Raw genomic sequence first — 15784 nt, 5'->3', positions numbered from 1 at the left:
AATGCCCCTGTGCTGGAGGGCAGTACAATGAGATAATTGACCGTGGCACCATTATCTAACTGTGCCTTCAGCTCTGGGTGCACAAATCACATTGCAGTCAATTATCTCACTAACGGGCCCCCAACAGCGGGCTCTATTGCTTAATTAGGCTCTTGAGGTGAAGCCAACCTCGTGTCTGTGCGGTTGCCAGACGTTTTAATGTGAGTGGATGGGATGGGGCGGGGTAGGTTGGATCTGCTTTGCGGGCTGAAGTAAAGAATAAGAAAGTCATTGTGTACCCCTCCAGGAACAGTGAGTATGGCTTGGAGGGGCTGGCACCCTCTCAGCCACCCTCTCCAGAGGCAGGAAAGGCAGTGTTCAGGCATAGCAGGCGCTTTCTTTTAGGAAACCTTGCTGCTATTATAGGGAGGGGGAGGGAAATGTGTGTCCCAGAGATGTGGGAACAAATGTGACTCTGGGACATGTTGCTCTCACTTGGAGCACTTTGTTCCTCACAACGACGAATGATGCTTGACACCCCATCGCCGTCAGGCACAGACTACAAGTGGATAAGAGCTGCGGAGTGAAGAAAGCAAAGTCTGATGGTCCTTTTCCTTCCTCCAAGCCCCAGGGAGCAGGAGGGAAGGCTCACCCTGACCTTAAGGCTTCAGCCTTCAGAACTTGGAGATCCAGGTTGTCATGGCTTGTGCCCTACAACTTCTGCCCCTACCAGTATGTCAGCACAGTGCTCCGCTGCTATTTATTCCTCTTTTCTTTCCCACTTCATCCCCTTTTCTTCCAACTCATCAGTCCTCTACATCACTGGCAGAACTGTGGTCATTTCCAAGAGCCACAAACTGGCACCAGGCCTACCCTGGCTGCCCACCTCTCCATCCTCCTTTGTGCCTCTTCATACCATCCCTCTACTTAAATGCAGGCCGCCTGGGGACAGGGATCATCGTTTTTCTGGATGTTGTCTTGTGAATGTTTGAACAGCCAGTGAACAAAGAATCAGAGAGATCTCCTGCAACCAGCCGGAAGCCTGTTCCACAAGGAGAGTAACTGTGAAGTTAGAAGCCATTAAGAGTATGAAGCAAAGGGGTCAGCTGGAAGCGCGGCTAGATTTATGCAACCCTTTTTGTTATAACAATAATGGTAATGATGATGGAGGGCTGTACGGCATGAGGGCTGCACGGCAAGGAGACTGGTTGAGAATGAAGCAGAAAACAGCTGCAGAGCAACCACGGCGCTAGGGAATATGGCTAAGTAGGTGTGAGTGTGCATCTGCACCAGCATGTGGGGAGCTCTGGGGCGCTGAGAATGCAGGTGATTTTTGGTGCTGGGATTATCAAGATGATGCCTGTTTCCTGATGGATAATCCATAGTGTGCAGGTTGGCCGGGAGAAGGACGGTGGCCCAACTCACCTTGGAGCAGGGTGTAGAAGGCTCCCGATGCCGACAAATTGGTTGTTATCGTAACATCATCCTTGCTGGAGGTTTCCACCTGGACATGCACGGAGCTGTCGGTATCGCTGCGGAAGCTGCTCACTTGGCCAGTAGGGAAGGTCACGTTGGTCAGGCGCCCAAAGCTGTCATACCTGAAAGGGAGGATGGAGTGAAGTCAACAGCATCAACAGGGTGGCATAGAGGAATCATCCTACAAAGCACAGACCAAGTCTTGAAGTCTTCACCCAAATTATTCCCAGAGGAAAAAGTATTGTCAGGCTGTCTTGACTTTTTTGGCCTCATGAGAAGAAAATCACAGCTTTTAGCTGAAGAAAATCAAGTAAGGAACAGAAAATTACTAAATAAGTATTTTAACAACATTTTTCTGATACTTATCACCTGCACTGTGCTTCTTGTTTACAAGAGTAACTTTTTTTCCCATCCACTGTGCTCTGACTTATGGAAAAGCACTGGCCCGTGCGTCCTGTCTACCTGAACCAGGAGTTTCTGAAGGCCACCAACTGTTTTGTCTGCTTGTGTCCTGAGCTCTTCAGCAATTTTTTTCTAATGTATTTTTTTTTCCCTATCTTATTTTAAAAGCGGATGTTAAGGTAGAAGCAAGGACCTGTCAGATTGGTTACATCAGGTAGAGAACTGTCTATTGCGAACATGGTGTAGAGCCCTGAGCACAGCTGAGACTCCCATGCCTACCATTTACTGTTCCCAGGACCATCTGGAAAGACCGATTTAAAAGTGTAACAAAGCAGTCCAGTTTTCACCCCTACTGTGTCCTTGGCTTTTCCAATGAGGGAGTCAACATAACCACCATCTGGGAAGAATTCTCTGATGTGGACACCTGTGTACCAGGACCCAGATGAAATAAGCTACATACATGCAGGTCCCACAGCAGTTAACAATCTGGGCGGTTATTTTTCAATCAAAGGAGAAGCAGACATCTGTGTCAAGCAGCCTCCCGAGTTGACAGAGCAAACACACCGTCCTGCCTCCCATTTGCAGCGTTGCAAAAAGGGTGCCCTTGGGTCAGAGACTGAGCTAAGAGCAGAGGGTTGGCAAGGGACCTTTGTGGTGTAGACTGAAATGGAGAGCAGCAGGAAGCTCTGCTGGCTTATCTCTGGAGAGCTGTTGGACCTTCTGATGAGATGGACCTTCAGGGAAAGGATATTTAAATAGTTAGGGAGAAACAGTAGAAAAATTCCAGCAAAAGCAATCAGTGACAAATGTTTGACTTTTTTCAAGTGCTGCCCGCCTATCATTTAAGAATGATTTATATGATATATAAGAAGATCATATCAAGAAAACATATCACTCGGGGATGCAAAGCGAATGGTGGGTGAGCAGAGAGGACTCGTTCTCCTGCAATACCCAGTGGTAAGCCTTTGGTGGAGCACAGCGTCCAGTGAAACGCACCACTCCTCAGAATGATAAGGTAATGTAAATAATACATTAAGAATAAGAAGCTTAGAAAATATGATCTAAGAGCAAAAGCCAAAAGAAATTAGTTGATTTAGAAGAGGGGAAACAAGGAAGTGGGAAGATGCCAACCTGACAATGGCTGTTCTGAAGAGGATTATAATTAATTGTTTGTCATGTCTACTGAGGATGTGACAAAAAGTAACCAGCTTGAATGGAAACAAGGAAGGTTCAGGTCAGAAGATGGAGAACATTCTCCAGGCCCATGGTTGCTCCAAGCAGCGGACCAACACTCTGGAGTGCTGGAAACCCCACTGCATGATGCTTTTCAGAATAGGTGAGAGAAATGTGTTAGAGAGGGTCTGGATACAGTTGATCAGACCTTTGAGGGAGCAGATGGTTGAGGAGCTCTTGATCCTCCTCTTCAGGATTACTCTGAGCTGGGGAATAAGACAAAAAACCCCCATCTAATAACAAAAAAAAACCCAAACCAAACAAAAAGAAAAGAAAAAAGGGAAGGGGAAGGGGAAAGGAGAGGGGAAGGGAAGGGAAAAGGAGAGGGGAAGGGAAGGGGAAGGGGAAAGGAGAGGGGAAGGGAAGGGAAAAGGAGAGGGGAAGGGGAAGGGGAAAGGAGAGGGGAAGGGAAAGGGAGAGGGGAAGGGAAAAGGAAAGGGGAAGGGAAGGGGAAGGGAAGGTACAACCCATAAGAGACCCAGGAGCAGCCATTGTACAGGCAGAGAGAAATTCGTCTCCTCTTCCATTGTCTTTTTTCCAGATTTGTACACAGTGCTGATACCTCGCTTGTGACAATAAGCTGGCAGTGACTTAGTGTGAGGAAGGGCTGGTTGAAAAGGTAACTTTTGCCCAAGTTTAACATTTAGCGTGTAGCGACTAAGTGGGTGAACTCATTGCAAGTCTCTCCAGCCCTTGGGTTTGGAGACACCGTCATGTGAGGCTTTTCTTGCCCACTGGGCAAAGGGGGAGGCAGGAAGGTAGAAGAAAGCATTTGGCCCTCCGCAGTGTCAGCCCATCACTCATGGGATTATCCATGCATGGAGGATGGAGCAGCCTTGCCCTTTCCCTCCACGATCTTGGCGATCAGTCAGCCACTTGTGAAATGGAAAAGAAGAAGGAAAAAGGAAAAAAAAAAAAAGAAAGGGATGAATTCAGGACTGCATTGCAGGAGTTTGGCAGGGACCAGTTAAAGCTTTTCCAAGCAGCTAGCAGCACACAGCTTGGATCTAAATGGAATCTTGCAGGAGCCAGGACTGAAGCGCTCTCAGCACCGAGCTCTTTGCTCCGTGGCTGTGGCTGCCCTGTTTGCACTCAGGTACGTGTTTTGGTTGTGCTTTCTGCACAATCATCTGCATGTCTCCTCCTAAACCCGTATGTGAGTCTTAAACTGAAAACATCACAGGAGATAACTTTAACTCATCTGCTGAGACAGAGCACGAAGGACATGATTTAGTCTCTCCCTTGAGCAGAGAAAATGCTGCTATTGCTAAAGGTGCATTGTGCGACACCTCAGATTCTTTCTACCACGACATCAATAGTTCTATATATAAACCAGTCTGAACCGTAAGGGTAGACTCAGATCCCCAAAACTCCGAAATTTAAGGAAGATGGATCTGAATTTAATACCACGGTCCAGAGGAGGGCCACGAAGATGATCTGAGGGCTGGAGCACCTCTGCTATGAGGACAGGCTGAGAGAGTTGTGGGTGTTCAGCCTGGAGAAGAGAAGGCTCCAGGGAGACCTTATAGTGACCTTCCAGTACCTGAAGGGGGCCTACAAGAAAGCCGGGGAGGGGCTGTTTGCAAGGGCATGGAGCGATAGGACAAGGGACACTGGCTTTAAACTAGAGCAGGGCAGGTTTAGATCAGACATTAGGAAGAAGTTCTTTACAATGAGGGTGGTGAGACACTGGCCCAGGTTGCCCAGAGAGGTGGTGGAGGCCCCATCCCTGGAGACATCCAAGGCCAGCCTTGATGAGGCTCTGAGCAACCTGATCTAGTTGAAGATGTCCCTGCTCACTGCAGGGGGGTTGGACTAGATGGCCTTTAAAGGTCCCTTCAACCCAACACATTCTATGATTCTATGACTTCTGTTTTGGTGGTATTAGCAACTGTAAGGGATTTGTTTGTATTGCTCTATTTAAATTTTAAGAAATGAGCTGCTCCTGAAACAGAGCCTGATTCACCTCCTAAAAATAATGGCACAACTCTAGATGTCCTGCACTGAAGTCTGCGGGGTGAGTTTGGTGTAATACCGGTGTGTGAAAGGAAGCAGGTCTGCGGATCAGGGAAAGAAGGAGAGCAAAAGCCAGGATGGAGGCAGAGAGCTTGTTTATGTGATGGACATGGCTGCTATTTCACATTTAAGTGCCGAGTCAATGTCCTCTAAGTCATATGTTTTATCCTAATTGAACAACACACAGCACCACGCTGAGAGTCACCACAAAACCTTACATGCTCCAAAGAAAGCCTAAAACCCCTGTAGATACTCAGTTTAAGGGCCACAAGAAGCATCAGCAGACACCAAGCTCTGTAAACTCTATTCCTGGACATCCAGCTCCCAGCACCCTCACAAATCAGTCTCCAGCTCTCCGTTGGGCAAATACGCAACATTTGCAAATATGTAAATAGGCAAATATGCCAGTAACCTCCTCCTGTGCAAAATGGGTAAAAAAGGCAAGAAAAAAGACCACGAAAGAGTGTGACGGTGCCTAGACCTTCGTGCACATATTTTTCTTTTTAAGTCAAAATGACGAAGTACATACGCATAATTTTCACGGTTACGTTTTTACAGCTGTACAAAACTCACACTACAGGGGACAACTTCACCAAGGGCAAGGATTTCCATCTGGGACTTTGGGTCCTGAGAAGTCAAGGCTCTTTTTGGGCCAGAACAGTCTGGAAGGGCGTGCTGGAATTGGTTTAAGATGTTTGCAAGTGTACATTAGAATTTTGGCACCTCCTTAGTCACCCCATCAGCCTCTGTCAGAAGTAACCTGGGACCATCTGTGTTTTCTGCATTTGCAAGAGCTGCTGCGATTCTGCCCAGGAACGAGGAGGGGACCTTCCAAGCCCTCGCTTTTGGGGTGACAGCTCACCTACTTGCAGCTGGAAGGAGGCCATGCCTTACAAAGGGAGAAATGCGAGAAGGTAGCACAATTAGCCTGTTCCCATTTTTATTATTATTATTTTTAATTGGTGGCAGATGAAGTGTAAAACACTCCCGTCCAGACAGAAGCTCCTTTTAGCACGGTGGTGGCAATGCACAAGGAGGTGCGGGAAGCCAGTTAGCACGGACACACAGAGCACTCTCCTCTTGGCAAGCAGTTCCTTTTCTCTTTTCTGTTTTTGCTCAGGACTGGAGCGTTTTCCCTTTTTCCCTTGATAGAAATCACGCAGCACATACCTGAGATCATCTGTCACATACCCACAGTCTCCCAGGACGCATCGGCTCGAAGGCTGCCACATGCCAAGCAGATAATGTGCTTAATGAGTTAAACGAGTCGGTTTCTTCTACCTCTGCCTTCAGCCCTATAAAGGTGCTTATAGGGCACATCCTCAGCTGGGAGAGGAAGGCCAGGCTCTCACGTAGCTGCAGGTGCGCCCTGGTATTTGCAGTAAGATAAATCTCTCCTAGTCACCTCATTTTGCAGCTAAGCTGCCTAGGCCTGTTTCCACAGCCTCGGGATTTAGGGGTGGGCCAGTTTTCATCGCAGCCTAAGACTCCTGTGTTCTCCAAACGCTCTGAAAGCACCAGAATTAAGGCAATGCTGAAACACAGGAGCGCACACAGCAGCCACTCGGAGCAATGAATTCATCACCTGCTAACACAGCTGCTGCCTCCCATTCAAACCTGCCGCAAAGACTCCGCACTTACAATTACAGTGACAATTATTAGGCCAGCAAAGGAAGCCGTTGCCATCCATTCCCAATTGGAAACGTATTTAGCTAAGGTTCAATGCACAGAATTAAAATGGTATTTGGTGCTTATGAGGCCTAATTGTTAGCTTGTAAACATTCAGAGCTTTCATTTATCACATTACCATTGTGTAGAGACCTGGCCCTTGGGAATTACAGAGAGCATCCTAAGTACCGTCTATTCAGAAATCAATTCCTTGCCCGAGTCTCTCGGTTTCCTCATTTTAGCTTTTTCACATTTCATCAGCCTTTTAAAACTACAAGTCAAATAGATTGGAAAAAAAATCACTATAATAATATTGCATTTAGTGCCAAAGCATCCTAATGTACTTTGCAAACTATATTTTGTGTGCGATTATACAGACATGCACCCGCCGACTCTTCACAATTTTTCAACCAACATTAAACACAACATTAAAAATAAATCTGTAAGAGAGAAACCGATACTACTCAAATATGTATGAAGGCAAGCCCGCTCCCCAGTGACACCAGGCCAGGTTACAGCCAGTGCCTGCAGAATTTTCCGACCACCCAAATGAGAAGAGGAAGATCTCTCTCTCCTCTAGCTTTTATGACACTCATAATTCCCTTGGTTCTCAACTAAACTCTGACACCAGACATTCATTTCAGGCCAGGCCAATGGCTCAAAACACAACCTCACAACTTAGCGAGAGTACTGCAGAAGTACTACTTTATGTAGCACTTACCAGAGTTTCACTGTAACTTCTTCAGAGGAACGATGAAGAGAATCTAATTATTTTATCATGAAGAAATTGTGGAGCAAAGAAATCTTGCTAAAAGAGGAGGGAGAGCAAAAGCCAAAGGTGGCTTGTGTTTCTCGTACTCTGCTGGAGCAGAAAGAGCCTCACTTGAACTACTCTAAACCAAGGACGTCGCCAAATCCCATAAAACTCAGTGTATGACCTGAGATATCATCAGGTGATAAAGGGATGTTATTAATGCATAAGCTAGCTTTTCTCTGAGTCAAGAGGTGGCTGCTCCTCTAAAGCTAATAAGAGTTATTTATCTCTGTTTTTTACTCAGAGAGAAAAAATTGCAAAGCCTTTACGCCAACTACAAGGCAGACTGAGTCTGCATCTCACCGTGGGGTAGATGCTGACCATGATGCCCAGTTCTGGTACCTCAGTTGACCAGACCAGGGCATTGGCTGGGGCACCAAACACTGCTGGTGCTGGGGTTGGACCTCTGCTGAGTCCTGAGGGTCACTGGGAAGCCATCCAAGGTCCTCCTGCATGCTCAGTCCGGCTGGCTCCTACAGCATGTGAGGTTTGGCAGAGTTGGTTCTCCGTAAAACAACGTTCTACGTTATGGGTCAAAGCTCCCCTTACCGCCCAGATGAAGATCTGGCCCCTCAAGACCCTTCGCCCTCCAGGCAACCACGAGCCACTTCTTAGTCAGTCCATGAAAAGGTTTTGAATTTTTGGGCTTGGCTGCAGTGATGTGTAAGTATTTAATTCTGTATGGGAGGAGGTGACCTTCGAAACTAACTGGGCACACAAAAGACCTAAGAGAAAGAGCCTCATTTGGGCTAAATAATGCATAGAAGATTTGACTTTGTCTCAAAGGGAAATTGAGTTAACGTACAGTGATACCATCTCAATGAGCTAATCAAGATAATTGCTGTATTCTTGATTTAAACAAATATATTAATAAGAATTTCCGGATTCTGAAGTAGATAAACAGCAACTGCTAAGAAACTTTGTAGAGGCTGGTAGCAATCTTTTTAGGTCAAGTGAAAAAGCAGCAATAACAAAGAAGCAAGTAGTCACACAGCACCCTTTGTCTTTGACTCGAGGAGTTGAACAACAAGAAGCTGTTCCCCTGGCAGAGTTTCCAGATCAACTTCCTTTGCTGCTGATTATCACTGTCACAGGTTTGATGGGAAGGCAAGTCTTTAACCCAGTTACTGGACAAGCTGAGCTGCACTGAATTAATTGACAGCGAACGTCAAGCCCTCTGCAGAGGCAGAGAAGGCCTATATGATACTAAAAGCCTCAAAGAAGTCATAGATAGGCCTTTGGGGACAGGCTAATTACTGCACGGAGCTAAGTTTCACTCTCAAAAGAAAGAGAAACTACACACCATTATACACTGAACCTTACTCAGTGCCGAACCCAACAGAGCAGGACTGTTACAGCAGGCTTTCGTGTGGGCTGTGTGAAAGGAAGAGCTGTAAGTGCTGTGAGCAAGTCTGCCACCACCTGAAGACACCACCTGTCTCCTCCCCCTACAGAAGTGAAGGGACAATGTGTCAGCCCAGCCTGAAGCCTTGGAGGACCCAGATGTGCCCTGGAGGTAGACCCCCAGTACTGCCTCAGTGTATCCCACCTCCTTATCTGCTCTCCAGAGTCCCACCAACGTGCCCATGTGTCACGGCTCTTCGCAGCCTTACGATAAAGGCTGAGAAATGCCCGGGTGAGAGCAGCAACTGAGGGAGAACAGAGACGCTGGACATGGACACATGTCGTGTTGCCACTCTTGCAACACCATTGCTCTTTCATGTTGGGTGTCTGGTTTATGGTCCTCTGTAGACAGTCAGGTAAAGGTAAATCTTATAAAGATGTTCTTCACGGGCCCACTGGTGCAGTGTAAACTTGCCAGCTGGATTTACGTTTACTCTTAACTTTTTAAACAGTGGTGTCCAGCCTGCCCTAGCCCATAAACAACTTTTTTGTGCTGTGAGAAACATGAAGCTTTTCCTCAGAGTCAGATTTGATGTCTTTATTTCCTTGGCCACAAGTAAAACAGAAATACGAGCTTCACCTTCCCCCTCAGCCAGGACTGAAAACTACTCACAGCACCTTCCAGCTGTTTCTCTAATCACTTAAACTTCCCCAACGTAAGCTTCCTGATGTTCTGATACACAAAGCAATAACCTGAAGGTATCGAATGCTGATTTCGTTTACACCATCTTCTTTGGCTTCTTGGAAATCAGCGAACTTAGATTTCATCCTGCCATGGCCTGCCGTCATCCCTGCATTGAGTTTGACTCATGCAAATCTGGTGAGAATATATTTTATGAAAGGCATCCAGAGTCATGATCTGAGATACCAAGAAATGGAGAATATATTGCTTCTCATGGTTGGTTGCTCTACTGGTTAGGTGATCTCAGCCTTAAAAAGTCATGCCTTCCTGTCAACTTGAATGTCTCAAGCTTTGCTTTGCAGCCTCTTACCCTTCTCAAGCCTGTCTCTGCTAGATTGAGTCCCTCTGTAGGTGATAGTTTTGGGCTGACATGCTGTGATCTAGACATGTCCCAGTCTTCTTCATGTTAAGATAAAGAGATCAAGTCTTAGTTCTCCAGCATAAACCACTTTCTGCCCGCGAATGCGTATCTCACCTTTATTTACTAACCTTCTAATTTTATCAGCTCAGATTTTATTTTTCCAGATGATGCATGCAAAACCTGGGTAGAATCAATCCCTGCCAATTCACCTGAAACAACCCCCTTGGACCATTCCCTATTGCTGATTACCTTTTGAGGGCTACCACAGAGCAAGTTCTTGAGCCATTTGATAAGCACGTTTCGCTGCTGAGAAGAACAGACCCATCTGCTTTCCAAGTCCCCAGTGGACGGGTTAGGACAGGATCTGATGGGATTGGATTGTATCAGATCGGGTCGCATGAAAAGTGCCAGTCTCCGATGCAAGCAAAGAAGATTTAGATTGAGCATATAAAAAGCTTTCTAACGATAACAATAAGATAGGTGAATACATTGTTATCACTAGCAATATTTATGAATAGCTTAGATGACTTTGATAGCATCCATTTTGTAGACCAAAGTGTAGACATCTGCAATGTACACATCCGTATGTGGGCTAATCATTCTGGACTACCTTTGCGGAGAGAAACTTTAAGAATACAGCTCGTCTCATCTCACCCTAAACCTGACATAACTCACAAGAAGCTCACCTTGAAAGTGCCTGTTTCTCTCCATTGCCTATAAAGGGAGGCTGAGGTAACAAATTCAGATACAGCCTTTTACCCTGTAGTTCTATAAAGTTGCATCAGAATCTGTCAAGAACAGTTAAATAGGGATAACTGATCACAGGTTTGGATGAGCTATCTCTGAAGACACAGTCCTAATTCTATTTTCAGTGATGCTGTGCTATCACATAGTGCTGACTAGCTCAAGTCCAGATTTCCATAGTCTAACCACTGGAGAATACTGTCATCCATTTAGCTCTAAAAAGCTTTCTTATGACTCTTCTGAAGTGCATAAAAGGACCAGAATGATGACTTTCACAAATGCTCTATTTTGTTGGATAGCAAGAAATAATGGATCACTGCTATAAATATATCCACAGAGCAAGTTGGATTTTAGCTTCTGTCTCGTTTTATCTCCTTTATATTTTCAGTCACACTTTTAAATAAAAGATTATGTTTGAGGTATAAATCTGACCATTATTAGCTGTAATGTTTAGTTTGCATCACTGTCCGCGGCTACATCTGTTTTGAAGCACAGGAACTATTGGGTTCTTTGCAAAAAGAAAATATCTCCTTGATTTAGCACAATGGTCCTGACAATATAGCAGGCTCCCACTCCTATAGAGAAAACCCCCCCTATCTTTCCTCCCTCAAGCCTCCCTCAAGCAAATTCAGTGTAAGAGGTGGAAGGGCATTAACTTTGATTCGCGGAGGAATATTGCTATAGTAATTGCAAGCAGAACATTGACGGAATGCAAATAACCTTTCAAAAGATTCATCACAGAGTTTCCATCGGTTCTTTTTGAGGCAGGAGGAGTAACAGTGAGTATTAAAGCAAAGAAATTTGAAACTGGGCCTGGAATATTTTAAAGAAAGAAACAAAGCAACTGCACGGGTAACACACAAATATGTGGGTTTAGCCTGCTCTCCTTCCCCGAGTCTCTTTTTTTTTAAAAAAATTCTTTTTCTTTGTAATCTTGGGAACTGTCTATTCTAGCCAAACTGGACTCTTACAATGGGTCTATTATTATGGTAGCTGAACACTTCCATGTAACCATTCAAATCATACGGGAAATTATGCACTAAAAGGAGCATTTCAAAGAGGCTAGACTTGAAAATGAAGATGAAACTAAGGAAGAGGGAGGGGAAAGGGTTCTCAACAGCAGGATGAATTTGCAGACCATCCTTCTAGATGCCCTTCATTCAGTTATCTACCTTTTTCCTATTTGATATCAGAAGTGTGCTGTCTTCATGGTACTTATGAGCAGGGGCTTGCTAACAGTCATACAAAAAAGAAGTAAAAAAACTTCCATTTCTGGGTTTTTCAATGCAACCTGTCTTCTCTCAGCTTAAAAACTCTTTGGGGCAGGGATGGTCTTGAACAGTTCTGAGGCTATTTTTAAAGCTTAGTGAGGCCAATTTCAACAGTAGAAATCGAGCAGTCCATTAATTACAGAACCGTTTTCTGAGCAAGCTGTCATTAGTCATTGCCAGTTGTCATTCTACATCAGACATTTCAAACAAGCTCAAAAAAGACACCGCAGCACAGGAAGTAGGTGAAAAGCCGCAAAAAAAGAGGCTCTGGTGGAACTTTCACACTTCCAAGGTTTTCAAAGCCAAGCAAAATTCTCTGACATGCAGCCTAAATCCCCGGTCCCAACTACAGTTAAGGAGAACCAGGTGTCCAAATTACTGAGCCGATTTAGACCAACTCAGCAGAAACTCTGTCTGACTTTTGACGTGGTAGAGGGCGCTTATTCAAACTCTAACGCGTTTGCTTCTAGTAAGAAGCGTTTGCGTGAGATCTAATATTCTCTGTTCTGGCCATTTTATTTGGACAATAATTCTGTTTGGGGTATTAATTCTGTCAATCCTGCATGGCTCAGAGAATACCGAATGAAGTCAGCAGCAGCACAATATTCATAATACACTTACTCGTAAAACGTTGTCCAACCATTTTCATTGCTTTTGGTGGCGAGGAGACCGGAGTTGCCGTGGTACGTCATCATGGCCACTTCATGTCCCTGTGTTGTTACGCTCTTGAGTGCGCTGTTGGTACCAATTGTCACCCAGTAGACTTGGCCATCGGGGACCACCAGCCAGAGGGGCATCCCTGTGGAATCTCTTCGGATATTGACTAAGTTGCCATTATTATCAGTGATCAGGGTTATATCTCCATCTCCGGAATAAGTAAAATTGTAAAGATAATCTCCAGTGGTAAGGCTCTGAGTATAAAGGTGCTTACCACTGGTGTCAAACAAGTAGAGTTCCTGGTCTATGGGTGAGGATAGCTCATATAGATTTTGTGTGTTGAGGAATGGCTTGTTTTTCCGAATGAAGCGGATTCGGATATTTCCAAGATCAGCAACATACAGCTCCCCATCTGCACACACCGCAAGGGAGGATGGCGCATTGAGTTTGGCATCCTTGGCATAGCCATCATCCCCCGAGAAGCAGTCACAGTTAGCATCGTTCTTGCAGTCACAGCTGCTTGGCGCACCAGCAACGAGGGAAATCTCTCCATTGGTGGTGACCTGCCTGATGCGGTTGATCTTTTTCTCATCCGTCTCGGCAATATACAAGACCCCATTATGCGAGACGGCCAGGGCAGTAGCAGACTCCAGGGTGGCATGGATTGCCACCTTGCTAAGGAGAAAGTGATCCATGCCTGGCACCTGGCAATGCATGGGCCTCCCCGCCACGATGCGTACTTGGTGGTTCTCAGATATCTGTAACACAACATTATTGTCGAGCACATAGAGTGAATTATCCATCGGATTGACTGCCAGATCCGTGGGCCATTCTAGACGAACCTTAATGGTAAAACAACACAAGGAAATTATTATAGCAAGACCTTTATTCACTGCATGATTGCTGTAAATCAATTGCGATGAGGATGTTTCAATGTAGATTAAAGGGAGAAAGGGTAAAAGAAACACAGCTAATTATTACTGATTGATACGGTGGCCATAGAGGACACAACTCTGGTGTGAGTGAGGGGGCTTAGATCCCCGTCACGTGAGGGGGGACACACATGGACACCCACGCTCTGCATTGTAGCAGTGCTGGGAGCCAAGGTGATAGGCAGAGGTAGACCCTCCTCAGCTTTTGCTCTGCTCCATGGTTCTCTCTGCTTCTCCACCTCGGTGTGAGGTGTCAGGGGCTGTGGGAAGGGGCATCAATGCCCAGGGAATGCAGCAGTAAACACGAAGACCCAAAGATTCAAGTGGGATTTGCCGTCTCCAAACCATGCTACGCTCTTTGAATCGATAGGGCCTGGGCCTGATTCCAGGGACTGGGAATTTTGTTGTGTGAAGTGCTGTGAAATCAGTCAAAGAAAACAATAATCCTTTCACTAAAGGATTTTCCAGACAAGTGGCCCAGCTCCTCTGGGTAAATTACGAGGAAGGTTAGACACAAAACTGGCAGATGTGTCAGCATGTGTATATGTCTAAGTTATAACCACCTATTTTCTGCTTGAGGCTGCAAAAATGCAAAATAGGAATTCATGAGAAATTCAGGCAATTTCAGTTCATGGAATAAAATACTCGTGTCTTCACAGTGGTTTTCACGTATTTTTTTTAGTATAATGGAAGAAAGGGCTTAAATAATAGTGACACATCACAGCTCTATACTGATAATTCATACACACAAATAATCTGAAAAAGTGACTGGTAACACCATAAGTGACTGAGCATGAGGAGGTCTCTATTTTTTTTTTTTTGTTGTGTGTATGGTTGGACTCGATGATCTCAAAGGTCCTTTCCAACCATGAAGATTCTATGATTCTATGATTTCTAGCTCTACTTCTGCAATACATTGTCTTTTCAAGCGAGTCTACTCTTTTAGTTGCCAAACCTAAAAAACGTTTGCCAACAGAATTGAGGGTAATTTGATTTTTTTAATAAGGAACTGTTAAGGTCTGCACTTTTTTGGTTATTATAGTTTACTTCATGTTTATATAGGAAAAAAAAAAGTCAACGTTGTGCTGATGGGAACCAACCAATGCTTAAATGTTTTCCTAACGGTGTATCTTCCCCATAGTAGAGGTGTGAAGGGTGACTGGAAATGAACAGCTGTGAAGAATGCTCTTGGTCGCCTCCAGCCAGGCTTTTAAATAAATTTTAAACTACTTGGAAAGAATAGCTATTCTGGTTGGATATTCCCTTTCAGTCAGCCAGGCAACTCTAAGCTAGAGCAGATGGACTTGATATCTAGCAGTTAGATGAGAAACTCTGTGCCACTCTCCCTGCACCCGTGTGGTTTTTTATTCTGTACCCAAATCCATGATGTGCTGTGACTGAGAGCTCTGGGATTTGGGCACACTCAAGGCTGTGCAATTCCAGGATCTCCCTGTTTCTTTGTTTCAAACCTTCCTCTTCCACCATCCATCGTCTCAGTTGCTGCTGCTTCTCATCTGCTAAGTTTGGTGGCTAAGTTTGGTGGGGTATTTTGCATCTATAAGGTGGCAACCCTATTGGGAGGAGGAGGCTCAAGTCCAGCAAACCATCTCTCACTTTAGTTTTATTTAAAACCAAGAAGAGACCAGGAAAGCTCTAGAGGCACACAGGAGATTCCTGTTTTTAAAGCCTGTAGTTGAACACCTCTGTCACAGCCATGCTTCACTTTTGATGCTTCTATTCATATTTAAATCCCTTTTTGACTTTTTTTTTTTAAAGAACCAGATACAAGGTATTTAGTTTATTGTGCCTTCTAATGGCTGGGCTTGTGAAACTGAATTTTCATGGCTAAGCAGTATGCTGAGCTCTGCCTAGTCCTGTTCTCTGCAAAATTTCATTCCTTTTCTCAGCTCCTGGCCTATTTTAACCCTTCCTGTAGTAAAACATTATAGTCTGTGGTTTTCTCTTTAATAATGCATGCTTCCATCCCTTCCAGTGGTCTTTAAGCTCTGCAGCCTTGAGTTAGCATCAAGAGCAGAGTTTATTCTGAACTGACAAGGGAATTTTCAATTTCTTAAAAACCATTCCTCGTCAACATCGGTAGCTAAATATTTCATGTCCTCATGTCCCAGGGAGCCTCAGGGACCT

The 15784-nt window shown here is 45.0% G+C and overlaps 1 protein-coding gene across 9 annotated transcripts in view; it reads right to left on the bottom strand.

Annotated features, from left to right (window-relative positions):
• The window catches only part of TENM4 (teneurin transmembrane protein 4), a 1293844-nt gene that overhangs the window by 29294 nt on the left and 1248766 nt on the right, over nucleotides 1–15784 (bottom strand). For all 9 annotated transcript variants that reach the window (XM_063326345.1, XM_063326336.1, XM_063326383.1 and 6 more), the window contains 2 exons: nucleotides 12672–13549; nucleotides 1405–1577 (listed from right to left, as the gene is read on the bottom strand). In XM_063326345.1, coding sequence (XP_063182415.1) covers nucleotides 1405–1577; nucleotides 12672–13549 — 1051 coding nt within the window. The remainder of the gene's footprint in view (nucleotides 1–1404; nucleotides 1578–12671; nucleotides 13550–15784) is intronic.

Source organism: Chroicocephalus ridibundus, chromosome 1 (assembly GCF_963924245.1).
Source record: "Chroicocephalus ridibundus chromosome 1, bChrRid1.1, whole genome shotgun sequence".
Taxonomy (NCBI): Eukaryota; Metazoa; Chordata; class Aves; order Charadriiformes; family Laridae; genus Chroicocephalus; species Chroicocephalus ridibundus.
This window is presented reverse-complemented; position numbering and strand designations above follow the sequence as displayed.